General features: G+C 38.4%; 1 protein-coding gene across 1 annotated transcript in view; it reads left to right on the top strand.

The window, feature by feature from the left end:
• Positions 1 to 7,011: 7,011 nt before the first annotated feature.
• Positions 7,012 to 27,695, top strand: part of secisbp2l (SECIS binding protein 2-like) — a 79,025-nt gene continuing 58,341 nt past the window's right edge. The window contains 1 exon segment of the mRNA XM_039770349.1: positions 7,012 to 7,262. Within this exon segment, the coding sequence (XP_039626283.1) occupies positions 7,242 to 7,262 (21 nt within the window). The 5' untranslated portion in view covers positions 7,012 to 7,241.

Below are 27,695 nucleotides of genomic sequence, written 5' to 3'. Positions count from 1 at the left end.
CTGACGTCCCGCTTCCCCCTCCCCACGGCCCACAGCCTTTGTCTAGGATTAGCGCAAATATATCACTCCTGAAAGCGAGCTATGATACTTAGCGTGATGAGAGAAGTCGTGAAATCAAGCGGAATATTCAAGCAAATTCTAGAAAAGACAGCAAAGTTCTCTCATTAAAAACGGATAGACATACAGAAAGTCATTGGATTTTCATATATACAGTATATATATTTTATTTATATATATATATATATATATATATATATATATATATATATATATATATATATATATATATATGTGTGTATACAAACCACACATACATACTGCATACTTGTATATATGTGTGTGTATATATATATATATATATATATATATATAATCTATATATATATATATGTGTGTGTGTGTGTGTATATATATATATATATATATGTGTGTATATATATATATATATGTGTGTGTATATGTATATATATATATATGTGTGTGTGTGTGTGTGTGTGTGTGTGTGTGTGTATATATATATATATATATATATATACGTATCATTGACATTGGAGTCTTTATGCACAGCCCTGCTGGATACCATGGGGGCCACTAGGAGACGCTGCAGGCAGGAACGACGTTTATTTGCCTTACATCCCGGAAGTACGTCCGAGTCACATGGACAAGGGGAATGACGTTCTTCCGGTTGAAGAAAAGGACTTTTGATCTGACCTGGAAGTGATAGGAGATCACATGGACTGGGGATTGGAACACTTCCGGGTCAGGGAGGATAAAAGGATTGTGGGAGCTCCCAGATGGCGAGCTGAGCAGGGTGGAAGGATGGCAACGCGTCTGGGAGTGGAGGATTGTTTATGATTGTGAATTTGTGTAATTTAATGAGCATTGTGGAGAGGGGGACGCTTTGTGCACTGTGCAGTTTGAATAAAGTCTACTTTTGGACTTTTATGTGGTGTCTGACGTCTTGGACAAGGGTTCAAGGGAGCGATAGCGCCCCCTATCTGTCACAGTATGTGTGTGTATATATATATATATATATATATATATATATATATATATGATAGATAGCTAGATATAGATATATCTTTTTAAAATATCCACTTATCTTACATACTTTTTTTCTGTATTGCAAGTATCTTTTAAAAATTCAAAGCAAATCTAAAAATATTCATTTTTTCGTGCTTGGCTTTGTATTACAAGCAAGGTACGTGCATATTTTAAGTATCACTATTGATAAAATGGGGGGGTGTCAAGGTTATAAATTTCAGGGCAGGGGTACATTTCATAAATCATAATTTGGAGTGGGGTAAATTTTTGTAGCTCATATTTCATAATTCATATTTTTGTAACTCATATTTCATAATGCATAGTTTTCATAAATCATCTTCTTATATAATATGCTACCGTGGCTGTTCATTTGTCTGTCCAGGATTTTAAATCACCTGTAGCTCGCAAACTGTTTGACCTGTTGACCTGAAATTTGGTACACATATACTACGTGACGTTTACTATCCGCTTTCGGGGTGATGATTTTTATTACTCTTTTTTTTTTATTTTATTTTACTGTAGAATCAACTCTCGGCTGCGCACAGCAGGGCGGCCGTGCGGCACATATGTATGGGCGCCATTCTCATTCCCTACCACCTTTGCTAATCATTCTTGAGGCAGAATGAAGACTTACTGTATGTACTGTATCAGTTTAGGTGAAAAATTAAAGAAAACATCCTAAGTAATTGCAACACAAAAACTAACTTAATCAGTTTTAATGCAAAAGAAATGCCAACGGTAGAAGAGAAGCAGTGGGCCACATAGGGAGGAGAAAAGAAGAGCTGTTCACGAAGCAACAAGCGCATCAACCTCTCAGCAAACGAATGATCAACGCACAGAGAAAGAGGAGGAAAACTAGGAATGCTCAAGTCAAGTGTATTCACTGCACGTTATCATGCAGTACGCCGTTACTGGTATTTAATAAATTGGGTGGTGCAGTGGGTAGCGCTGCTATCTCGCAGTTAGGAGACCTGGGTTTGCTTCCCAGGTTCTCCCTGCGTGGAGTTTGCATGTTCTCCCCGTGTCTGCGTGGGTTTCCTCCTACAGTCCAAAGAAATGCAGATTAGGTGCATTGGTGATTCGAAATTGTCCCTAGTGTGTGCTTGATGTGTGTGCATGCCCTGCGGTGGGCTGGCACCCTGCGGTGGGCAGGCACCCTGCCCGGGGTTTGTTTCCTGCCTTGTGCCCTGTGCTGGCTGGGATTGGCTCCAGCAGACCCCCGTAACCCTGTGTTAGGATATAGCGGGTTGGATGATGACTGACTGACTGACATTTTACATTTTTGCCCATCAGCCTACAATTAAAAACCCATAATGACAAAGTGAACGTAAGTTTTCAGAAAGGTCTGCAAATTTATTAAATAAATCAAGGCTGAAAGGCTGACCCTTCTCTGGCACAGGTCCATCCTATTTGCTTTAATCATCCTTGAGATGTTTCTAGAACTTGATTGGAGTCTGTCTGTGGCAAGCTGAACTGATTAGACCTCATTTAGAAAGGCACACGTCTGCCTCTGTACTAAAAGGACCCACAGTTCACACTGCATGTCAGGAGAAAAACCAAGCCATGAAGTCCAAGGAACTCTCTGTAGACCTCCATGATCAGATTGTGGGGAGCCAAAGGTCAGGGTAAGGAGATAAAACCTTTTCTAAAGCTCTGATTATGCAGAACATTAATTCCATACTTTGTAGACCCTACTTGGGCAGCAAGTCCAGCCATGAGACCTCCTGAGTAGCTGGATTAAAGCAGTTAATTCCATTCTTCCTGTCAGATCCTCCCAAACTCCATTAGATGGCATAGGAAGTGTCTGTAAACTGTCATCTTCAGCTCTCCCTACAGATGCAGCTTAGGTGTTGGTGATTCGAAATTGTCCCTAGTGTGTGCTTGGTGTGTGTGCGTGCCCTGGGGTGGGCTGGCACCCTGCCCAGGGTTTGTTTCCTGTCTTGTGTCCTGTGCTGGATGGGAATGGCTCCAGCAGACCCCTGTGACCCTGTAGTTAGGATATATAGCGGATTGGATAATGGATGGATATTTAATAAATTATATTGTGGGGCAGAGCTTAAGGTCATCAATCACTCCTTTGAGAGTTTTTGTCTGATATTGCTACTGTCATTCCTGCACATGGCCACAGTAAATGTCAGGAATCAAGTCTGGAAGGGTTGCCATTCCTAAGCACACTTAGGCAAATGCTGGGTTTGATTAAACTGGTACATCTTTGGGATGAGGGTGGAAATCTGTGCAGATGGGAGGACGTGAATGACCTGTACTGGAGTGAACCTGCGTCTCTGGAGCTGTGAGTGCAGCAACTGTGCTTCCCACAATGCTGTCCTCAAAACAGAAGGTGCAGACTGTGAAGCCCAAGGTGCCCTTCTCGATTAGAAACAAATGCTTCTGTGATGCCGTCTTGGTAACAAATAAGAAAAACAAAAGAGACTTTCTTTTTCAAAGTCAACTTCCTTGTGCCCTTTGCATCTAAAAATAGAACTTGTTACAATGGTGTTGAACCGTGGCCTGGTTTATGTTTGCCTCCTTTAGAGAGAGGATCAGCGGACTTTGCTATTCATTTAGTTTAATTGTTGGTTTACTCCCTGAGTCGCTTGGTTTTATCTACAGCGTCAGCGATACTGTGAGATCAGAGCTTGATGTGTGTCAAACGGTAGGTGGCACCTGAATGTCGGTGGAAACGTCAAAGAAATTCCTATTCTGAAAAATCTTGCAGTGTCACTCAACAACATGAAATATATTTGATAAAAAAAAGCCTTATAACTTTCTTCTCAGTTCAAGTTAAGACTTGACATGACTAGTCTGTCTTGAACAATGTAATGGATGGCAGGCATGGGCTGGCCAAAATGGAACAGGGACCCTTACGCGACTGGGAGGACGGTGTAATGGAAGGAGATGTCGGATTTTGAATACTTTTGTCCCCCACTAGACGACAGTGCAGTGTCCCTGAGCTGTGGTACACATTCAGATACCCCCAAGGAATGCTGGGAATTGGAGTCCCAGGGTGCAGGGAACTACAATCCCCCACTTCATGGGACTTCCATCAAACTCAGTCCTAGTGCTGGAAGTACTCGCCAGTCTAACATAAAAAACGAGTCACTTTACCTCACTCAGGTGAGCTGAAGTTGGATGGAAGAAGGACAAAGCTCATCTGTGAAGGAGGAGGAGGATGAGGAGGAAAGAAAAGAATTGTATTGCATTTGTACAACTGGTAGAGGTACTTTATTGTATTAATTTGAAACCAGGACTTGTGTCTCTGTGGTTGTCGAGAGTTTGGGGCTCTGTGGCACCCCCTTCTGGTCACAATAATGAACTGATTAGTGCTGGAGCCCATAATAGCCGCATCAAAACATTTAGGCTTGCAAGGAGCCGGGGTCTACCAGTCTGAAGGGAGGAATGATAAATCACATCTCCACACGTAGACATTTTAGAGTCTTTAGCTCACCTTTGGGTTGAGTAAGAAACTGAGAGTACTTATGGAATCAACTTGAATCTGGGAGGAATGAGCAAATTGCACCCATTAATTGAATGAGACCCTGAATTGGATTAAGCTTGATTGAGAATATATGTACTGTTACCAAACAAATTTTTCCGAACACTCTTACTCCTCCTTATCCATGCAATCGTCTGATGTACTGTAGCTAGGAAGCAGACACAAATACTTGGGGTACTAAATGGGTCACCCTGTTTAGTTAAACAAATCAAGATGGTTGGTAAGTCCCAAACAACAAACAGAAATAATCCGCTTTTTATTGTAGAACTCTAAGGGTGTTGGAGCTCCTTTCATGCTCCATGGCTGTGAAGTAGACACAAATACTCTTTGAAATAGTTGTGGTACCAACCGCATCACCCCATTTAGTTAAACAAAAAATGATGGCCGTTAGGGCCGAAAGAGCAAACAGAAATAATCAGCTTTTCAGGTGTTGGAGCTCTTTCATGCTCATCAGGTCAGAATGTGCTGCCACCTTCCGGGAATTGCTTCTTTTTATAGTGTCAGGACTGGAATGGGCGGAGCCTTCTAAGGTCAGGGGTCCCTTTTGCAAGATGGTTCGATGCTGCAGAGAAAAGAGGAGATACCATTATAGTCGATGCCCCCTCTCATCACAGGGTGATACTGCTTACCTCCTCAGAGCCTGGAAGGTAGTCCCTGTGCATGCGTGGATGATACTAATCAGCCAATCATGTGGCAGCAGCAGCACCATGTATAAAATCTTGCAGATGGAGATCTTTTTCCTCAAAATAACTATTCATGGTGGCTTTAAAATCCGTACTGACCCCTACTCTCTTTTCTGTTTCTTTTTCCGGTTTCTTTGTGGTGTTGGCCTGCGCCACCTCCACCTACTCAAAGCTTCATGATGCTCCAACAATGATGGACGGATTAAAAGGCAGAAGTCTACGTGACCATCATCATCATCAAGCCCTTCCGTGAGAATCCTAAATCCAAAGAGGACTGTTTCATTTATGTTAGGTAGAATGCCCAGAAGGGACTGAGTGGTCTCATGGTCTGGAATCCCTACAGATTTTATTTTTTCTCCAGCCGTCTGGAGTTTTTTTGTTTTTTCTGTCCCCCCTGGCCATTGAACCTTACTCTTATTCGATGTAAATTAATGTTGATTTATTTTGTTTTATAATTGTGTCTTTCATTTTTCTATTCTTTAATATGTAAAGCACTTTGAGCTACTGTTTGTATGAAAATGTGCTATAGAAATAAATGTTGTTGTTGTTGTTGATCACATCAAACACCAGAATGGGGGGGAAAAATGTGATCTCTGCGATTTTGACTGTTGGTGCCAGGCAAGCTGGTTTGAGTGTTTCTGGAACTGCGGATCTCCTGGGAGTTTACTGAAAATGGTGTGAAAAACAAAAAGTATCTAAATAGTGGCAGGGCTACTCTGTGTGTGTCTTTAAAAACTGCCCAAATCCAGGTTTGCAAAGCTTATTGAGATTTACCAAGGAGACTCAAAGCTGGAATTGCTGGCAGAGGGGCTTCTAGAAAGTACTGAATCAAGGGTCCGAATACTTCTATAAATTAGAGATTTCAGTTTTTGATTTGCAATACATTTGTAAACCTTTCTGAAGATAAGTATCCACCTCAACATTATGGGTTATTGAGGGTAGATTTATGGGCAAAAATGGTGATTTATCCATTTAAAGTGAAATCTACACCACAGTGAGGTGTGCAAAAAGTCAAGGGCTCCATATTCTTTCTGAATCCACTCTGTTTAGTTATTTATGAGCTGCACATGGTGTAATTGTTAGCACTGCATCCTCACAGTTTTATGGACCCAGGTTCAGTTCCAAACCTCGCAATCATGCACATTGAATAGTTATATTCAGATGTCCACATCCTAAAACCCATCGATAACTGTAAAGTAAGTAATACTGGTGATTAAGTAGCATCCTATTCAGGACTGATTTCTGCCTTGCATCCATTCTGTCAAAGTGGGCTCCCCCATGGCTTGACAAAGAACCATTTTATTCTGAGATTTATGACAGTGGTTTGTTGGGCTTTGAAAGGGTTCCTAATATGTGAACACAACAGAAATGTTTAATATAGTACTCTAACTAACAGAATACTAACAGATGAAGAAAATTTGAATTTAGCCTGTGTTATTGTGTGCAGCCAGTGTCCTTTTAAAACTATTAATCCATTGGTTTTTTTTTTGTGTTTTTTTTTTGACAAATCTGCTATCACCTGTTATGAGTGTAAATATATAAAGGCTGTTGCTGGAACCTTCTTGCGGCTCAAATAGTGTATAATGAAAAAGTGGATTCGTAAAATAGATGGACACAGATCTGTTGTATTTATTCAACCTGTTTGTTCACCCTTTTCGCCCGGAGACATCCGCTCCTGCCGCGTTTTGCAAGTTTTGAAGGAGCGCGCTGAGATTTCCGTCCTTTTTGAACCAGTACGGCCGCCTTTCCAGATGACTTCCTACGCCCCACCCTCTCTGATGTTTTGTTGCTTTTGCATTACGAGTGTAAGAAGACTGGGAGAGGAGCAGAGTGTGACGGACTTGGAGTTGTTTGGACAGCCAGCGCTCGAGAATTCTAGTTTTCTTTTTTTCTAAGTGAAAACGCAGTACGCTGAAAATGACAATGAATGAACGAAGTCCGGTTTTTTGACACGTGAGGCCACCTCCCCTTGGCCTAATTCGCTGTTTGGTCTGTCACGACGTCTCGGCCATCGCACAGCTATGGAGATCAACGATAATAAGGTAAAGAAGGGGGATACCAGGCAGGCGGCTTGGGTTTGGTTTGCTTTTAGTATTTCACGGTGCAAATATTCACATAAAATATCTGTGCAAATGAAATAATGGAAACTATTTGCAGCTCTTGTCGCACTGTATCGTCATGTTACAAAGTCAATAACACCGCCGCTACCGCTTCTCACTACTTGCTAACGTCTAGCACAACCGTGACACTTCCTGTTCAGTTCACCTGCGTTGCATCTTTTGCATTTGGTCGCACATGTTTTTTTTTTTTTTAAAAGGTAAAGTTAAACTACTCCCTCCTATTGGCACAGAGAAACGGCGTCCCGACCGGGGGCGCCCCGTACTTGTAGTCGACGCTGTTTGACTGTGGCATCATTGGACTCTGAACTGGAAAAGCAAATGGACGGAGTTTAGAGCTCACACCATACCATCCACATCAACGATGCGTGTACTTGTCGCTGTATCATTCTCAAAGTTTTCCTGCTACTGGCTGCACTTTATGACTTTACATACTTGTCTTCAAACTACCCTAACGGGGGATTTCTGTATTTAATATTTCACTCTGTTCGTAATTTTGTTTGCCTTGTTAAAACCGTTTGGTATTGTGGGCTGATTTTAATGACACTTTAATCGACTGGTCAATTACTACCTAATGCGCCCGGCACGTGCCCTCATATGTGGAAGTTTATTAGTCGATGCATGTTGCCTTACTGTTGTAAATAATTGCAGACTTGGCGTGCGTTATAAAGGTGTCTTGCATGAAAGTCCCTCGTGACACACCACCCGGTTGATCGACTAACACCGGCAGGCAATGTGGCATACAGTAGGGGCCAGGTTGTGGGTTCAAATTCCGCTGTTTGACAGTATGTGACAGTGAGCACGTCACCTCGCCTACCTTTGGTCCAACTGGAAAAAACAAAAGAAATGTCACCAATTGTATCTCATGTTGTAAATCACCGTGGATGAAGGTGTCAGCCAGTAATAATAAGTAGTAATAACATCAAAATTAATAATAATAGTAATAATCATACACTCAGAATTAGCCACGATTGGTATTTATTGGAATGTACATTGGCCGATTTTGCGAATTTAAATCACGTTTCCTTAGCTGGTTGTACGAAACTAATCTTTAAACATTAATTCCGGTTAATATTAATTGCCGTAGTGTCGCTCGCACTCTTTCACAGAGTGGCAGTTTAGAGAAGAGCTCGACTTTTTGTGGCAGTTTTTCCCGTCATGGACCCTGGATGCAGTACTTGCCTTCACTAAATGGATGGATGGAAGTTTCAGAGTGCAGAAATGCAGTCATTAATAGCTACATTTTTATTTGACTAAAAGAAAATCCCCAGAGTCGTTTAAGACAGATAGAATTAACCGCTTAAGGTCCCATTTATACATGTTGCTCGTTTTAAAATGTAAAGTTTTTTTTTTTTTTTTGGACCTGGTTTTATTTCTGTTTATGTTTGTAACACACAATTATATATGGTGCAATATGTAATGAAATGCTTTGTTACTGAAAATCAAGACAATAAACGATAATTATTCAACTCTATAAATATCAATGCACAATAACAATGTGATAAAACATACTAAATAAAAAATCTTAAGGTAAGAGAATATTTTCTATCTACTTTATAATTAGAAACTACTGTGTCTGGTCCCTCAGAGCAATCTGATTGGTCAGATTGACTTTGGTGGCTCAGTGGTACAGATAATGACACCGTTTGTATGTAAGGGGTTTCAAGTTCAATTCCTGACTGTGCCATATCTATCTATCTATCTATCTATCTATCTATCTATCTATCTATTATATTGTCTATCTATCTATCTATCTCTCTCATATAGTGCCTTTCATATCTATCTGTCTATCTATCTATCTCTCTCATATAGTGCCTTTCATCTATCTATCTATCTATCTATATCTATATATATATATATATATATTTTTTTTTAAATGAGTTAAAGTGGCACATTTCAATGACAACAAAGCTAGTAACGCACCAAGTGATTTGGGTCCCTAAATACAACCGAGATGTAACCTAAGTCACCTTTGAATACTGGAAGTATTCATAAGGATTCCAAATGTTTTCACAGCAGGTAATGGGGGCCCATGTATAATTTGTGGTAATCAAAAGTTAGAGACACGGTGTGTCAAAATTACTGAACCCTAGAAGGAGATTTAAGGGAATGCGATCGAAAGAGAAAGCATTAGGCAAGAGCGGTTGAGACACACAAGGAAACCAAAAAAAGGCTGAGGAGGAATGCTGAAAGTACATGTTGGGAAAGAGATATCAAATATATTCAAATGTATTCTGTTATCATAATTAGTTAATAATAGAGCATTATGTAGCACTGTCCTCGTTTAGGTTGGGGATGGACTGTGGAAAGAAGCTCCTCCTCAGTCTCTCTGTACTGGTCTTCAGGCAGCCATAGAGTTTCTCAGAGCACAGCACAGAGAAGAGGCGATTGTTGGGATGGCTGGTGTCTGGTCCGACATCGCTTGGCATAGATACTGTGGTAGTTAGAGAGTGCACACCCAGAGATGTGTACATCTGACCGTATCACTCTCTGTGGAGCCCTGTGAGCCTTCTTCACTAACGTGTCACAGTGTTTTGACCAGGTCAGGTTTTCTGTAGCGTGGACAGTGAGGTATCCAAAACTGTCCATTCACTTTTGTCCCTTTCAACTCTATTGTCTTTTTACATTTTTTTTTTTGTATTTTACCTTTTTAAATGGACACAGTATGTAGTTTTTGTTAACTTTTATATTTACAATTCTTTTCTCTCCCTGGTTTATTTTAAATTAGCAATATGTGTACTTTTTGTTGACTCTTCCATGTTAGCTTTCAGATATTTATTTAAAGTGGACACAGTGAGTAGTTTTCATGCAGTGTTGTTTCTATGTTCACTTTGTCATTTAGTTTTTTATCTCAAATTCATGCAGTAAGTTTGCTTTTGTTAATCTTTGCACCTTGTTGTGAAAAATCCACAGACTAAGCAGTTTTTATCCACTTATTTTCTGCATTAGATTTTGATTTGAAGTAGGCAGAGTAAGGAGCCTTCTTGCAACTCTGATAATGAAATAAGCCAACACTCTTAAGCAGTTTAGTGTTGTGGGGGTCCAGGTCATCTGATTTAGGGCCCACTTATGCACACTTGGAAAACTGCACTCACCCAGGTCCGGTTTTAGAGGCCCCAATTAACCTAACCTTCATGTCTTTAGAAATATAGGAGGAAAATTGGAGTATGTGGAGAATAAACACCTTTAAACTCGGAGGGAATGTGTAAAGTCCGTACAGACAACCATCGGGAGCGAGATTCAACCCTAGGGCAGTTTGTAAGAGCACAGCAGTAACCACTGTGTCATCCTGTACTGAAATTAGTAAGCCAAAATAAAGGTTGTAGGTACAGATGCAGAGACCATAAGAATGGGCAGTGCAGCCTTTGTTTGAAAGTGGACACAATAAGTAGTTTTCACATGCAGGATAAATGAACGCGAAAGGCTGTATTTAACAACTGCAAAACCGGCATTACAGAAAACCTACAAGGTCAGCATATTTAAACAGAGATTATTGTTCTCTGTGAAAGAGTTCTCGCATTAAACACAAGTTATACTTGAAGTTTGCTTCAAGTTATCAAGCCTCTCTCTATTTCACCTTTTTCGGACATGCATTATTTCCTTTCCCAGGTTGTCTTTTATGGTTAAACCTGAAGTACTTTTTTCTCCAAAACCATACCTTGTCTCTACTATTAGCAAGATTTTATGAGAATTACACATTGCATGCTCTCTGAAAATAAAGCTGGTACTCAAGTAGCACTGAGCCACCATGTCATCTCAAATTCGTGTATTGCCATAGCCTACATCAAAGATGTTTCTTAGACAGCGGCGGCAGGAAACCTTTAGTTTTTATCAAACAATATGAAACTCTAAAGGTTATTCTTAATCAGATTAATCTCCATACTGAGTTGCCTTTATTTCTATATGACTTGCAGAAACCGCTTTCCTGTCATGCTGGTTACTTTACATTTGTCATTGGCCTTGAATCTGCACAGGTATGCAGAGATTGATATCAGTATGTTGATGAGGTTCTGTCACTCAGGGCAGCCTAGCTTTTCAGTGCTAGCTGTTGACGTGGGGTGTAATACTATGTGTGAGTCACTTGAAACCCTAGTGTTTCATTAAAGAAAGAAACAAGCTACGTGTTTGGTAAGCACCTTTTGGTTAGTGTTGTGTATACAAATAATGACATTAATATACTACTTCAATCACCACCAATGTGTAGCACCCACCTAGATGATGCAACGGCAGCCAATATTGCACTAGTATATTCACTACGCATTAGCTGGTGAAAGGGTAAAAGAGGGAGCCAATGAGAGGCACAGGATGATAAGGGGGCTAAAATGCACAAGTCTTTGATATGCAATTTCACATTTCGATAAACCCTACTCTTTTTTTGAAAGATGCTCAGAGATCTTTAATGGCCACAGAGAAGTCAGGACCTCAGTTTTACACCTCACCTGAAGGACCGCACCATATTTACTGCACTGGGGCTTTGGGATCCACACAAAGTAAGCACCACTGCTGGCCTCGCCAACACCTCTTCCTGCAGCAACCCAAGCTTTTCCTAGATGGTCTTCCATTCAAGCACTGGCCAGACCTGAACATGCTTGGCTTCGGGAGGGTGACCTGTTCTGAAGTGCCGGTGGTATGGTTGTGGAAAAGTATGGAGTATGAAAGGTCACGATGCAACATACAGTTGACAAAACTAATTTACTGTATATGTAGAGAAAAGCCAAGCAAAATGACACCTTTTATTGGCTAACTAAAAAGATTACAATATGCAAGCTTTCGAGGCAACTCGGGCCCCTTCTTCCGCTAACTAAAAAGATTACAATATGCAAGCTTTGAGGCATCAGGCCCCTTCTTCAGGCCTGCCTCATCTTTATTTAGTTAGCCAATAAAAGGTGTCATTTTGCTTGGCTTTTCTCTACATTCATAATGGCTAACACGGCACAACAACCTAGTACTACTATACTGTATATGCAAATCATATACTTAATGGTCTGTACTCCAGTGTATCTGTACGAATAACGAATAATGATTACAATAATAAATTATATTGGAAAACCTGGGACAGTCATGATGCAACATACAGTTGACAAAAGTAGTATATGGAAATGGTATACTTAATGGTCTGTCCTCCAGTATATCTGTAAGAATAACAAATAATGATTCCAATAATAAATTATATTGGAAAACTTGGACATCGGAGTTCTTTGTGTTTCTATAGTTCAGGTGGTTGTCCCAGTAACTCAAGTATAATGAGACTTGGATCTTATATTTAATATGGTTAGCTTGTTTTTTTGTAGTACAACAGTGCCTACTGATTTTACTTTCTTCCAGGTTCTCAATTGGAAAGGAAGGCTTAGCTTTAATCAGAATGTTTTCTACACACAAGTAGGCAGACTTTGAAAAGTGTGTAATATCTTGAATGTTCTATGATGCTGAGCGTGGATCAGCTTTTTGCACCATTTTTGTAGGCTTTTCCTTTATTTCTGTATTAATTAGGGCTTGACAAAGGAGGTGCTTTCCAATAATCTTAACATTGGTATGCACATCCTTATTTCCTTCTTAGAGGTGGAGTTTTGAATAAGGGCTGCTTTGCTAGACTCGCCCTGTTTGTCAGGAGACTGAACAGTATTTTTATATCCTGGAGTGTGCCCAGAATTTCATAACACAATTCTTGGAGTAGTCCAGTTAATCAAAAAGAACAAAGTACATTTTTTTGGTTTGTGGCTGTATGCATGAAAGAAACAGAGCTTTCTTTTGGACCCTATTTATATTTGTTTGCAGGCATTATTATTTTTCCTTTACTGTCTATAAAATATACTTCTGTGATGGCAACTGAGGCTGTTTTTTTTTTTTTTTTGGATTTGATATACTTTATTGAAACCCCCAAGGGGAAATTGTTGCCTTGACATTTTCCATGCAATGACAATAGTAATGTGGTCACTTTCTGCCCGCCATGGCTTTTTCTTTTTGATTTAAATCGTTTGATATCCTGCAACCTTTTCAACTACTGTGTTATTTACTTACTCTCATTGATTCCATTCCCTCATTTTCTTCCTTATGCGTGTGAAGATGTTCATGGCAGCAAACTGTGTTGGACAGCTTTAGCAACTCCAAGAACAGTGTCCAGGAACCTCTGTGCGAATAAAAGGCAGCCAAGTCCATCTGAAAGGTGTAACCCTCAGGCTTATTTTGAGCAAGGCTGTGGAGTTGGAGTCAGAGTCTGAAGCAATTGTTTCATAAAAGTCGGTAAAAAGGTACAGACTCTGACTAAATGTTAATTGTAATATGTTTTAAAATTTCTAATTTCATTAATACTAATTCAATTAAACATTTTTTTTTCTTCTAGACTTTGATAAAACTGTAGCTTCTTTTTTAATCTTATAAATTTTATTTAGTAAGTAACGTAAAAAAGCCACAGCTGCACCTCTACAGATTTTAAACCCAAACTTGAACAGTTTAAGGTGTAAAAAAGTGATGATTCACGACGGCAGTGATGAAGTGTATTTTGTATGTTATGTGCCTTCAGTCAACAGAATAAATGTATTCATCTAATTACAAATGGAGGAGCTGGAGTCGGAGTTGAAGCTTTATTTTTTATACCAACTTTCCACAGCCCTGGTCTTGAGTCAATTCCTGGGGCTGTGTTCTGTACACCTCCTGAAGGAAGTAGCTAGGGCTCATTTTCGTTTTACATCCAAATCACTTCAGCTGCCTCAATCTAGAGAAATAGCAGTTGTGGTCCATGGTCCTTCCTTGCTCATGAATCCCTCAGTTGAGACAGATTTGTTCATCTGCACTGCCATTCCCAAGCGTAACAAGGTAGGAGTTTTGTGTTCTGATATGCTTTTTTTTGGAAACCACTGATGTGCCACGCTCTTAGATGATTAAATGTAGTTTCTTGTACAGTACGTAAGCCACATTGCGTTTTCTTAGCCCCTTTCATGAGTAGTCTCTTTGTAATCCCAGAGTTATGACTCTAATGTGAAAATTGTCAGCGGTGCTAATCTATTTGCTATCAGTGACCATTCGGCAGATCATTTGTTTTTGTTGACTGGTTGCTGCTTGTTCTGTTTGGTTTTAGTCTTTTCCATCTTCCTCTGACACATGTATACGTAATCCCTTGGTTACTTGCTTACCTGCTTTAAATAGCATTGTCTGCATATATGATGCTGCAGCTTGATTGAGCAATCAGTAATGTGAGACCAGGTGGACATAATAAACTGGAAAGTAGAAGGTAAACATTTTTAATTTCTCTGCAGCCCTCTTCACATTACACTACACTACATTCATTTAATGTGTTCTTGTTAATAGCACTTCCACATATGAGCTACCCAGTGATTACAGTTAAATATAAAAAAGTGCAACACACAAACATAATGTAATATGAACTGGGAAGTATCATGCAAAACATAATGAAATATGAACTGGGAAGTATCATGCAGTATATGTCCAAAAATATACACACACATTCACATGCATAGGTCAAAATTGTAGCTTTTCAGAATGTGCCTGACCTGAAATAAGGGTCATTCTGGACAAATACTGATAATTTAATTTGGATAAAAGACATGAAAATGGATCCTTTGTAAGTGAGGTTGTGTTTGTTCCAAAGCAGGCCAAGAATACGGAGAAGACCTAGTTATGGCAATTCAGTGGCTTAAAAAGCAATACAAGAGTGGAGTAAGAAACAACCCGAACAGTAACTCAAGTAGCCGTGCGTTTTGTTGAAGAATGTCTTCATCCTTGATTTAAATATTATGACTGCTGGGTTGGCCGGGAGCATGTGCTTATGGCGCATTGCTGCACCCACCATACGACAAACCATCTGCATTTGGACCCGGGTACAGCGGGTTACCCCTCAGCACCAGGGATTTTCTGATATTATCATTACATGGTAACAAGTGTAGATAATCCATCATTGGTCCACATATCAGATTATATCTTAGAAACAACAACATTTATTTATATAGCACATTTTCATACAAACAGTAGCTCAAAGTGCTTTACATAATAAAGAATAGAAAAATAAAAAACACAATAAGAAAACAAAATAAATCAACATTAATTAACATCGAATAAAAGTCAGGTTCAATGGCCAGGGGGGACAGAAAAAACAAAAAAACTCCAGACGGCTGGAGAAAAAATAAAATAGAAAGGGTAACAGAGGATTAGTAAATACATGAAATCTATAAATATAGACATAGCTGATGTAAATAGGAATAGACTGCTCCGTGATGCAAAACCTGTTAACAAACCAAGCCACTTCTGTCCCACAAATGTTTGTATAAATAGAATATGTGACGGAAATAAAGCAGCAGTCTGCCCACTCTCCTTAAGCCAGCCATTATTGTCATTGCTAGTGTCCAGTACTCTGAATTTTGATTTCCTTTGGCATTTTAATGCATTGTTTAAAACCATGCAAACCAGATATAATCAATGTATTGTTCAATTTTGAAAATGGCCAAGTCCCATTTGGAATAGTGCAAGTTAAAGCTTTGATGAGAAGGCGTTGACAGTGAAGTTTTCCTAGCACCACTGGGTGTGTTTGCAATGCTTATAGGAACTTTCATGCACATTTTATTTTAGTATCTTCCTGCTAGATGGGTTTAAAGCAGGTTGTTGCAGAGCAACTCTGTGTTCCTTACTTGCATGTTTTAAAAAGATTTTCAAAATTGCTTAAGTGTCCTAAAATGAACTGCAATATTTGACCACTTTTTATAGTTTCCACAAATAGATTGTTACATTTGACAGTAGAAAATTTAATTGAGGGTTCAATGAGTGACAGAAAATTTAATTGAGGGTTCAATGAGTGAAGCGACTCTGTAGGAAAATATAACCGTAGTTGCATTACTCTTAAGCCATTGACTTCCTAAAATAGAATACAACAGAAATTGCATCACATAGTGTGTGTGGTTGCCCTGCAATGGACTGATAGATAGCTAGATAGACTGATACTTTATTAATCCCAAGGGGAAATTCAAATAATCCAGCAGCAGTATACTGATACAAAAAAAAAATTAAAGAGTAATAAAAATGCATGTAAAAACAGGCGCCCTGTTCAGGGATTGTTCTTACCTAGTTTGCACTATGCTTGCTGGGATAGACAAAGCATCCCCACGACCCTGCTCAGGATTAGGAGTTTGTGAGATGGACGGGTCTTATTGTATGAGTGCGTCTCCCACCCTAACCGATTGCATACTTGTTTCTGGTTTTTTTTGTTTGTTTTGTATTGTTTTGAACAGTTATTAAAATTAATTTTGGAACATGCTGAACAACTGAAGCAAAGTTATGCAAATGGTTTGAAAATGTGTAATTTCTTTAGCATATGTTGTTCAATGCACAAGTGCTGACTGCAGCACATCTTGTGAAGAAGAAGCAAGCGTCAAAGCACAAACTGCATTTCAGGTTGCATTCATCCATCAGCTGTCACCTCGGTAATAAAGCACATCAACGCTGCTTTTATGAGCTCAAATCTGGAGGCAACCTGACTATATGAACTTTAGTGACATCACCTGCATGTCACAGCTGACCGCTCTGTTCAGCTGAACTTTGTTGTGTTTTTTTGTTGTGGTCAGATTTTTGAGGGGTTTATTATGCACTGTATTTAGAACCTGCATGACTATGTAATTAATGCTTATTGACTTAAATATAGAAATATAACTGAGCAGTCATGTAATGTTCATTAAATGTGGAATTATGGTAGTTTAACCCCTTTACCCAACTCAGCATTTTGATAGTTAATGTGATGATTAGACGACTTGGTTCTTTTTTTTTTCCTCTGCATATGTACTTCTCCGTGTGCTTGGGCCCTCTGACTAATATTTTCCAGATGTCCAACGCTTTGCCTTACATAAACTTTTTTTTTTTTTTTTGTTTAAACAATGCTAATGGAAAGTGTGTAGACAATTGAAAGCTAAGATTTTACTTCACCAGTGTGTTGTAAAGTAAAACAAAGCAGCTCAATTGAAGTCTTGAAGTTGAGTTTTCAGATGAACAAAAAAGTTTTATTTTATAGACATGCAACAGAAGACTTGAGTGGATTAAGTGATTTCATTGCTTTGGTTATTTATTGCTGAATTTGTTAAATTTGACTGCTTCTGCAGAAGACACTTCAGTGTTTTACATTTCAAGTGTTTTTTTTTTTTTTTATAAACCTTGCATCTGCCAGCATTTGGAACTCAACCTTTGGCAGACATTTTTCTAAAAGTGGTGGCCACCTGTCTTGCCTGAAAAACATGTTTTTTGCAGAATTTATGACCTGTTGTTTTTATGACGTCTTCTCCTCTAGTCTGGAGAATGTATTTAACTTACTAGACTAAAGTTAGACTTCAGTTCTGCCAGAAGCATGACTTCCAGTTACAGTAATTGTTGTGTGCATCTTGTATATAAATATACACAGTGATTCAATTTTTGTAATTTGAAGCACATGTATATTTTTGCCTTAATTAGATTTAAAAAAACAAAGGTTTTTAAGTTCAAAATATTATCAATGCAGCTAAACTGCCAGCACTTATTAGTGTTGCTTCTTTCAGCATCTGCAGATGACCTCCGCTCCAGACTGGCCAAATACAATTGCTTTTTTGTCAGCCCTCTATTACTTCATTTATAAAAGCATTTGAAAACTGTTGCTTATCTAAAACAGCATGACCAAATGCACAGGATCAATTTTTGTCCTGCTAACACAGAGCTGGAAAGGAAAAGCAGCAGCAGCCGCCTTAACACTGAAATAATGCATTGAATTGACATTATACTTTGAAAAGCTTTGGGTTGGCAGTATATAAACTTTACAGGCAGTTTTCTTTAAACTATTAAGGACGGGTGGGTGTGCTCCTTTTCTTTAAACTGTTGCGTTATCCAGTTCTGGATGGTGTGCTTTTCAATCTTGTCGCCCACTTGCATGAACACACACTACTGTCTTTGAAATGCGGGAGAAAACCATACACGGACAAAGGGAGAGCTTGCATACTTGCTCGGATTTGAATGGCGTGTGCATGAAAATTATAAATTGCCACAGTTTAACCTTACTCTGCCTAATTCAACTTACATTTTCCTTTTTGTAAAATATGTTACCTTTTGACACTGACCAGAGTTTACATATTCTTCCTGCTTCCATGTGAGATTTTGGAGTATGTATATTATTAACCAAACATTCGGTTTGCTGTAGTGTTTAAATTGGCTGTGTTTGTGTGAGTGTATCCTGAAGTGGACTGATGACATCCATATTTGGTTCCTACCTTGTACCCCACTCTGCAGGAATAGGCTCTGACCCTTAGCAACCATATACTGGATTAAAATAGTTTAAAAATGCGCTAATAGGGTGTACATTTGAATTTTAGGTGCTTAGCACTGCTGACTTTCTGCTCTAGGGGCCTACTGCCCAGTGTATTTCCAACCCATTTGCTAGCTTTATGAAACAAATTTTATTGAAGTTTATTAATCCCGTAGAGTAGGACTTTTTGTTTTTTTCTGTTTTTTAAAAAAAAAGGATTTTATTTTGGTAATTAAAGGTGTTTTATACCACGCCTTGGTATAGAGTATATCCATATGAGGTAATGCATCTATCCAGTGTTACTTTGATTGCACCAGACTGTTCTTTTATATTGATGCTCATGTTTGAAATAAAGTAGTTGTCAATTGGATTTGTCTCTGGACTCTTGTTAATTTCTTTTGTGAGTGCTTCCCTGCATCAAGTTACTTATCTAAGACACCACAGATCCCAAGGGGAATCCCTGTAAATTGCATTTCCTTCCATATCATTTGCTAGATTATATTAGAGTAAAGTTAGATTGCTATACAATGAGTTGCCAGTTTATTACGTATACCTATCCAGTAGCATGTAGTGTATCCTGTGAATATTTCTGGACGCGGAATTTATAAGATGGTGGCTGTTTAACTTGTTGAACTTGATCAGCAGCAAGGTTCCGTTTTACCATTAAGGTGTTCATCAGTGAGTAAATATTTGCCAGGAAAACATAAACCCCGCACCAATAAACCCTCAACACCAACACACTTCTACTGCTGGACTGTACTGTTGATATATGGACTCATGTTGCTAAACCTGCCATTGGCACAATCCAGAAGGAGCCTGAATTCATCCAGCCAACTTCTCAGCCAGCCTAGTGGAGGCGTGCTGTCTTGTTTTTCGCTGACAACATGGACACCTGACATGGTTTTCAGCAGTTGTAGCCCATTTGAAGGAGAGAGAGAGAAAAAAAAAGCAAAAACTGACAACATAATGCTCACGAGTGTTTAAATTCAGATGTGATTTGCCTGTTTGTGGCCATCTGTTCACTCGTGCAGTTTTTACCATTCTCGTTTGACACCTCTGATCCTCAAGCTGTTTTTATTCACAGATTTACTTTTTCACTTTTTTTTTTTTTGCTTTCCTCATCATTCTCGATAAATCTTTGAAACGGTCATGTGAGACAAAATCTGTTTGGGAGATGCTTGAACAGACACGCCTAACGCTAACTGTTGTGTCATCATTGCTTGTTTTCTCCCTTATAACATGCAGTAAACAATAACTGAGGCCAGAAATTCTAGTCTGCCGGATTAATGCCATACAGCAATATTAAATGATTTATATTAATGTGTGAATGGATCAGTAGTGATGGAGCAAATGGATTTGAGATGAGTTAGTCTCCTATGTAATTTACTGGATTTTGTTCAGAGCTTTATGCTGGCTCTTACTTCCTGCAGCAGAAACAAAATAGATTTAGAAAATGGTTAGGCAGATTCACTTTTCTTAAAATTGGTAAACTGTCTTCAGAGATTGAGCCATACATATAATGCATTTCAGTTTTCACGATAGTAATGCCCATTTTCATTCGGAAATCTTTCAAGGAGACAAACCTAAATCCTATTGTCAGAGACAGACTGTAAAACAGTTAAGGTTTGAAACTTGGGATTTTTTGTTCATGGATGACCTGAGCTATCATGCACTCAATAAAGGTATCACTTTAAATCAGAATATTTTATTATTGGTCATGGTGTTTCCTGCTGCTTCTCATTAGGAACTGCAAAAAGGTCAAACTTGAAATCTAGTTGCCAGGCAATTTCCATTACCTTATGCAACAAAAATAAGGAAGTCTGGTTCCTTTTTACTTGACATGGTCAAACATGCTGACATCATATTAGCAGTGTTGTTTTTGTGAATGTTTGTTAGTTTTTTATGTAATGATGAGTCTGACAGTTTCAGCTTCTTCCTTGTTAACCACTATGTACAACAAAGTAGGAGAATATGGTACTGGAGAATTTTTAAAGTATTTAAAATCAATTTATACCCACCTTTCTTTACTTATAAAAGACGTGTAAGCATAGCAGTTTATTTTTCTGAGTTTAATTTTTACAATTTCATACGGTTTTAGTGAGACAATTTGACTTTTTTTTTTATTAGTTGTTGAAATGTGTTGTTTGGGCTCTGCCATTGATGTAAGAAGTGTTTTGCTTTTGAATTAAGTGACCTCCTCTGTAAAGTTGTGAACCTTTTAAGAAAACTGCAGTTTTAATGGTGGAGGTGGCAGATGCAAGCCACTGATAAAGCCCATGTCTTGTGCACTGATTTTGCTCAGTATTGATAGTAACAAAAGGTAATTAAGGTAATTGTGAAATTTAGATTGTGTACAAATGTTTTAACTGCATCAGATACGTAATTGTAGCTGTGTTTGTCAAGGGTTTCCAAAACTCTTCCATATAGATTAGATTGTACTTTATTTGTCCCCAAGGGGAAAAATTTTACAGACATTCCAAAAAAATATATAGTAAAAACAACAACCCCCTCAAACACACCCGAAAACAAACATTCGATAGCAGAAAGCTGCTGCTGTCAATAACGGACTTGTAGGTAGCAGTAAGATGAAGTCAGACCTGCACGGATTGTATCCCAGGTGTATATTTAAAATCATTAATATTTGGATAGAGCAGGTCCAGCTTGTAGTGTCCACGAATGCAACCTCTGGCAATAGACACTTGACTCCTTGTTTAAAGTCACAAGCATTCAGAATTATTCATCATTAAGATATTAGTACAAAGTGAATCATTTCTGTTGTGGAGTCAGTCAGGATCATGCTATTTACTTTCCTGGGCAGTGTCCTCGATGGGTTCACAAATACAGCTATTAGAAAGGCATGATCAATAGTATGATGCACATACGGTGCCCTCCATAATATCTGAGACAAAGACACATTTTTCCTTGGTTTCTCCTCTCTGCTCTGCAGTTTAAAACTAGAAATCAAATAATTCAGATGTGATTAAAGTTGCAGACTTTCATTTATGGGGGTTGGCATACATTTTGGTCTCAACATGCATAACACTTTATACATGGTTCCCCCATTTCTGGGCACCATAATGTTTGGGACATAGCAATGGTAAGTATATGGAAAGAAATCAAGGAAAAATGTGCCTTTGTCTCAGATATTACATAATTTTATTTTAGTGCAATTCTAAGTTAATAGTTTATACAAACAAATAACAAAATACTTGGTAATGCTCTTAATGTAAGTTTCTATATGTTATCACATAAACTAAGACATACAATGTTCTGACTGAATGTCAAAATTTGTATCAGTCTTTCTATTTGCAGGCAGTCTAATCTAACAATTCATGCTTCTGTGCAACTGTCTTAACAATCTGAAATCATTTTGATGTTAAACCAGAAATATAACAGAGAACAGAGTAAAAGTATTCCATTAACATGTTAGTTTATATAGGATAAACCAGAGACTTTCATTATCTTAGTAACTTTATAAAACGTGCACATCATTATGGCTGAGTAAACTCTTATGTGCATTTAACATTAAATTATTAGGTTTGACTCGTACAGTAATAATTGTAGAACAGAAAAGATACTGTAACAGTATTAAAAATAATGTTCTCCACCTTCCTTGCGTGCTGTTTTTTTGCAGTGTTAACTATTCATGCCTCTTGATGAACAAAAGTCAAGAACGTTATTGTACTGTGTGCTCTTTCTGTACACACACATCTACATCTCTCTCTCTCTCTTAAAGAGAGAGTGCATCAAAAAAATAATTTTTACATCGTGAAAAAATGGATATGAAATTGATGATATCGAAGAGCAAACTTTAAAAAAAATCTAAAATGTTACGATTACTTGTATGTTATTTAAAGAAACAAGAAAAACTTTTATTCAAAACATATTTTGGAAGTGTTCAAATTACGCAATTTATTTCCTTCAAACAATTATTTGTACACCTGGCCATTCATAGAGTTGAATGAATATGCCACAGTTGGAGGAGTTCACAGTGATAGTTTAAATCATTTAGCAGCACATAACAAGTGTTCCAATGGCTAAAACCCTCTGCTGAAATACCCACTGCATTGAGAGGAAGAGTCATACAATTATACAATCAAAGTCTTTCTTTATGTAAAATTGCTACCAGACATGATATGAGGCAAACTACTGTTCACTATATCATTCAGAACTGTTATATAAAGATCTCTAAGCAAGTTAATTCCAAATTTTTCCAGATATTAAAACTGCATATGTTTGTGAGGGTTGAAAGAGGTGGTTCTTTTGCAGGGGTGCCACAGAAAGAAGCTTCTCCGTCTTAAAATGCTTTCTACATTGGTTCCAGATTCTAAGTGAGTGGAGCACAATTGGGTTATTAGTGTATTGCTGATAGCGTGTGTTTATTGGAGCACAAAGCAAGGAATACAAAGAAGTACTGCAGGATTTTACTTCTATTGCGGTCCATGCCTGTGTATGTTCTTCTATTTGTGTCCAGGTTCTTATCGACTGTATATTTGCCGCCCAGTAATAAAACTGGAAGTTAGGTAGAGCCATGCCGCCTTCTGCCTTTTGTCTTTGTAGGGTCGCTCTTTTGATGCGTGGATGTTTAGAATTCCAAATAAATGAGGTTATTGTTGAATCTAATTGCTTAAAGAACGATTTATTAATGTATATTGGTATGTTTTGAAATAAAAAAGGAGCTTAGGAAGAATATTCATCTTAACAGTGTTAATTCTTCCAGCTAGTGTGAGATGAAGGGTTGACCATCTATGCAAGTCTTGTTTAATTTTTTCCATACAGGCAGAAATTTTGTTGATAAAGAGCTTTATGTTTACTTGTGATGTTTACGAGGTATTTAAACTGTTCTGCAATGATAAAAGGAAGGGTGTCTAATCTAATATTATATGCTTGCGAACGGGCAGGTAATCGGGTGCCCTTAGTATCTGCAAGTAACCTTGGTAGTATTTCTCCACACAAGCACTTGTAGGGATAGATGAGTTTCCCATCATGGCTAAAACCGCTGAAATACCCACTGCATTGAGAGGAAGAGTCATACAATTATACAATCAAAGTCTTTCTTTATGTAAAATTGCTACCAGACATGATATGAGGCAAACTACTGTTCACTATATCATTCAGAACTGTTAAAGTGACGTTGTTGCTCTGGAGGGAGGAGGGTGAAAAAGAAAGAGCTGTTCAAGGACAGTCAGGTACATTAAAGAGCTTGCCATGAAAAACAAAGTTGTCTGCTTCACAAATTGCAAAGCAAGTCAAGGAGGCTTCTGGAGTCCAGGTTTGCACACAAGAAAAAAACAGGCTGAACGAAAGTGGGCTGCACAGAAGGGTTCCTCTTAAGAAGCCATTAATAAGTAAAAAGAGCAAACTCAAACGTCTAAAATTTTCCAAAGAACATGTTGGCAAGCCTGTCTGCTTCTGGAAATCAATTTTATGGTCTGATGAATCCAAATTCAACATGTTTGGATCAGATGGTCATCAGACAGTGTGGCGCGACTCGAAGTAGCTCTCAGTGCCTAAATCCAACCGTCAAGCATGGTGGTGGGAGCATGTTGGTTTGAGGTTGAATGGCAGCTTCCAGTGTTGGCAATTTGCATTTTATTGAAGGCACCCTGAATTCCCATCTGCTGCCAAACTGCTTGGGTGTCGCCACATTTTCCAGCAAGACAATGACCCTAAGCACATTACAAAGCATGTGAAAGCCTTCCTCCCCCCAAAAAGGGTGAAAGTGCTTGAGTGGCCACTGCAAAGTCTACATCTCAATACTATTGAGCACCTCTGTGGGGAGATAAAAAGGAAATGCCCAGCAAGACCCGCCAAGCAACAAACAGAATTTGAAAGAAATGCTCTGGCGCACATGGGAAAATCTTGACCCAGCCATTTGCAACACCCTTCTTGGTGAAAGCATGCCCAGGAGGCTGCATTCTGTTATTTCTGCCTAATGTGGGCCTACCAAATATTAAGCAGGACTTTGAGAAAACTTCAGTGGCCAGGTGTACCAATAATTGTTTAAAGGCAGTAAATGACATAATTTGAAAACACTTCCAGAATATGTTTTGAATAAAAGTTTTTCTTGTTTCTTTACATAACACACAAGTAATCATAATATTTAGACAGTTTTTATAGTTCTTCAGTATCCTCAATTTCATTTCCATTTTTGACCATTTTTCCCCCACAGTGGATAAATACTTTTTGGCTGCACTGTATTTTTTTTCCTTATTTTTCCCTTTTGTGCTTCTGTAAAGTTTTAATTTACCCTTGGGCACAAACCAGCAGTATATGTAACCCATCTGTCTAACCTACTCATAATCAGATAAGTATTGACAGCAGTATTAACCCAGCATTCCTCGCAGTATTAACCCAGCATTCCTCGGACCCTTATCGTCTCATCAGAAGTGAATGAGCCGTTTTACAGGAAAATGTAAATCGAACGACTTAAACAATAAGCCAGTAATCTCAAAGTAGCCTTATGTAAGTGTGTTGGAAAATTGCTATAAAGTTCAAACAAAAGTACACTGGCAGTGGAGCCCAGCTAAACTAAGTGTTGATTACAAGATCGGCTTCCAATGGTGAGATTGTCTGTTATGAAAAACCTGCAGCCTCCATGCCTCTCCAGCACGAAGTTTTCCCATCCCTTAACTCTAGTGGTATTTAACCTCGCAGGGGTTGTTTTAATACCACTCTTCTTGTCAATTTATGGTACTTAGCGGTTTATAAAGACTTTTACAATTAAACTGGAAGAATTCTACAGATGAATGTGAATTCTTTAGCTGCCCACGAAGCAAAACAATTACCTTTTTTGTGCTGTTTGAATTGTGCAGTACGTGTTTTGTGTATTCATTACAGTAACTTTTTTTGTTAAATGAATACTCCTTCCTGGGGTGGAGCGGTGGCTCTGAGGCTAAGGATCTGCGCTGGTATCCCGAAGGTTGCCGGTTTGAGTCCCTGTCACTACCAAAAAGAGATCCTACTCTGCTGGGCCCTTGAGCAAGGCCTTTAACCTTCAATTGCTCCAGGGGCGCTGTAGAATGGCTGACCCTGTGCTCTGACCCCAAGGGGTATGCAAAAACTAACAAATTCCTAATATGAGAAATTGTATAATATGAAATAAAGAAAAAAAAAGATATATTTTTGTATGTTGTTTACCTCAAATGGTTTATAGTGATGGCCCAGAAAAAAAACATTAATGTCCTGTTTTCATGAAGAACAGAGATGATGAACTTTGTTTGCTTAATAAATACTTCTGTGAATGTGTTTCCTCTATGTGCATTGCTCTGATTTTTTCCAGAAGTATTTTTAACAGTATTTTAGAAGAAAATGCATACATATGGCCTGTTGTAAGCCTGTGACTGGATACCTGATGTGGATTATGTGACACGAGCAATGTCAAATTTTTTTATAGACATTTTTATGTTGTTTACTGTAACCCAGCAATGGTCTCCTTGAGACGCCTATTATGTCAGAAAGATTATTTTAACTCTGTACAAATCACATGAGGTTAATAACATATAAAAAAAAATATTCTTGGGTGGAGTATTCCTTTAAATATGGGTTGGAGTTCAGGGCTTGAATTTTTGGCAGGGGAAGGACCTCCCCTGCAATGCAACAACAACTTGGTGGAGGAGTTTATAGACTTCGGATGATTTTTAGGGTAGAGTTTGTAGAGAGTGATTGGAGCATACAGGAGAACTACCTAATTAAGCTTGCCAAGTGCATGTACTAAATCTATTCACTGTCATTTTCTGGCGAGTAATTGAAGAATAAATAGAGCTCAAATTCATTGCTTAAAATAAAAATGTACACCTTATTATAACATTTACACATGAGATAGTGAATACTAAAATTATTCCGGGTATTTTAATTTTCTCAAACCTTTTAAAGCTGCTTTTGTAATAACACATTTTACAAATCAGGTTTTCCAGAAAATCACTTTGTCAGATTTGTGATATTTACATTTCTGAGATTTATGTTTGCCTCTGTACATGAAGGAAACCTTAGTTGGCTGTTAACACTTGCTGAGGAGTAATATTTAATTGGCAATTCAAATTTTAAATGTCATGCACTCCTCATGCTTGTAGGAAGCAGGAGTAGATCCTGGCAGCAAGAGGAGCTTTACTGGGTTAAGTCCAGATTTAGATGTTGGCCCATTGCATGTCACACTTATTCACTCGCCTACACTAACTCGATCCTTCCAGGTAAATTTACAGTGGCCACTGAGCCTTTCCACTGGAGATGGAGTATTTGTGTGAATCCTTTATTAATATGAGGAGAATATGCAAATTTTATACAGAAGGCATCCCAGCAAGAAAGAGGAACCAAGCACTGTGAGGCCGGAATGCTACTCACTCTACCGCTGTGATGTCCTCTGACTGCCATGTATTGTTATCCATTAATTCAGTTGTATTCTTGAAACCATGCTGAAATAGCTAAGCTCCTAGCAAAGGCTTTACTGTTTAGACAAACAGGGCAGGGTTTGTTCTCTGTGCTGCGTTTGGGTGGGTGACTTCAATTATTACATCTGCTGATCCCAAATGAGATGATGATAGCAGATCAACAAGGAGGATTGTCTAAATTTAGAAATTATTTTCCGTAGATTTTGCATCATTCCTAATGTTATTCCATTTTGCAAAAACATGGCATTAAACTAAGCCTATCTTTGAGATGCCTTACTCTGATAGGTTGTTTTAAAAATGCCTGGGCAGCATATGCTTTCATATAAATTCTAGTTTAGAGATCCTATGGGTAGATGGGTCAGAATAAAAAAAACTAAGCATCAAATGAGAAGATGGATTAACTGAAAATAATTAAAGTAACAATTCATAAATTGATAAATATTCCCTTCATCAAATATAAAAAATATACAGCAGACTGATGTAACAGCTTCTGTAAACATCAGAAGCAACTCTGTTCTTGGCAGGGTATGCACCTTATCTGTGTCAAGTGTAATATAATAATATGGGGAAGTAAGTCACCAATGTGCCTGCTCTGTGTTCCAGTAGCAAATGTTGCAATGTAAGAATATATGATGAGCAATATGTTTTACTTGCAAAACCCCTCCAGTTTTAAAAAGAAAGCAGAATCTTAATACTTTTTCCAAACAG

The sequence above is a fragment of the Polypterus senegalus genome, chromosome 12 (assembly GCF_016835505.1).
Source record: "Polypterus senegalus isolate Bchr_013 chromosome 12, ASM1683550v1, whole genome shotgun sequence".
NCBI lineage: Eukaryota > Metazoa > Chordata > Cladistia > Polypteriformes > Polypteridae > Polypterus > Polypterus senegalus.
Note: the sequence above shows the minus strand (reverse complement) of the source record. Positions and strands in the feature narration are given on the sequence as shown.